The sequence below is a fragment of the Gekko japonicus genome, unplaced genomic scaffold, assembly GCF_001447785.1.
Source record: "Gekko japonicus isolate JY-2015 unplaced genomic scaffold, Gekko_japonicus_V1.1 scaffold23581, whole genome shotgun sequence".
In the NCBI taxonomy this organism is placed as follows: domain Eukaryota; kingdom Metazoa; phylum Chordata; class Lepidosauria; order Squamata; family Gekkonidae; genus Gekko; species Gekko japonicus.
In genome coordinates this window covers 1-1,492 of record NW_015217854.1, presented here as the reverse complement: position 1 = coordinate 1,492, position 1,492 = coordinate 1, and the positions used below count along the sequence as shown (strand labels likewise).

Genomic DNA, 1,492 nt, shown 5'->3' with positions numbered 1-1,492 from the left:
AGCTATAGTAAAGAGATGGAAGACATTGGAATAAATATGATTTTGATATGGAGTAAAATGCCAGTCTGAATGTACTCAGGCATGTAATATTTGAACAAGCTCCTGGTCTGCTGCAGCCCTGTTGAATCCTGACACAAAAACAGATGGCTTTTCAAACGAGCTGTAAAAATCCCAATTTCTTTATTGACCAACCTGCTGCAGTGCTTGCTGTACATTCACCTACAGAGCTTCTGTAAACATCCCACAATATCTGGATAGTAGTTGTAACCTGCTACTTGTAAATAGCACCGTTGCTGCCATTAATTTAACGTGATAGTGACAATATCATGCACTATGCATTGCTATAGTATAGACCCAGCTCGGTACCAAATTGAAACTTGAAATTTTGCAGTTCAACGCTTTCCTTGCCTGTGTTCATTTACACCACACTTGAGAGCCTGGGGGCTTATTTGATGGTGGATGTTGCCCATATATTAGAAACTGGGCTGTGAAGGATAGTCTGTCTCCTTCGTTTCTAGATAGCACTCTCTTCTTGTCTGCCTTTTCTTGTCTGCCTTAATAGCAGGATGATGACTACTTTGCCACATTGAGGGAACTGGAAACAGTGCTGAGGACACGAAGCCTGTGTCTGGATATGATACCTGAGGGGAAGATCCAGCATAACAGCTACTATCAAGAGTGCCTCTTTTATTTACACAATTATGGCACCAATCTAGCAATCATTAGTTTTTATATGAGGCATGGCTGCATGCGGGAAGCACTACTGCACTTGTTAAACAAGGTGAGTCATGCAGCTTGTTATGCCTGCTGCCTTGCAAGCATGTATGTGGTCAGCAGGCTGCGTGCGGAGCATCTCTAAGGACTAGTCCAGTATAAAACGCTGACCCGTAGCTGTAGAATCCCTTGCATTACCTTGGTGGAGCAATTTGTTTCTGTCCATCTATATGCTTTCCCCAGATACTAGCAGCAAAAGGGGCAAACCTCTGGATATTGTCATAGGTAAAGCTTTATTCGTTTCACTGTGTCCCTATGTATAGTATGCAACTCTCTAAATGTATCTTTTTTTCCTCTCCCCGCTGTTCTAGGAGAGCCCACAGGAAGTGTTCATTGAAGGGATCTTTGTCCCAAGCTATAAAAGTGGAAAGCTTCACATGCTGGAGAACTTGCTGGAGACCATTGATCCAGGCCTAGACAGCTGGGGCATTTACCTGATTGCAGCTTGCAAGCACTTGCAGAAGAAGAATTATTTCCATATTCTATATGAATTGCAGCAGTTTATGAAGGTCCAAGTCTGGAGCTGATATACTTGTATTGCTATAATATTCAACATTGCACTTCATTACAGTAGTTCACAGGGATTTGAATTTGGTTTCTGGCAAAGTTAGTTTTCCCCCAAACTCTTTGTTTTCAAATTAGTATAAATACAACTTAGTATACTTATTTATTTGACAGAATTATATGAAACTTTTCTCTATGTGCAAAAAAAAAAAAA

General features: G+C 40.9%; 1 protein-coding gene across 1 annotated transcript; it reads left to right on the top strand.

The window, feature by feature from the left end:
• Nucleotides 1–562: 562 nt before the first annotated feature.
• On the top strand, nucleotides 563–1,283 carry LOC107125198 (zinc finger FYVE domain-containing protein 26-like; the record flags this gene model as incomplete). The annotated part of the gene is made up of 2 exons (XM_015428645.1): nucleotides 563–781; nucleotides 1,086–1,283. Coding segments are annotated over 2 exons (417 nt in total), but the record flags the coding sequence as incomplete, so codon positions are not given.
• Nucleotides 1,284–1,492: the final 209 nt, after the last annotated feature.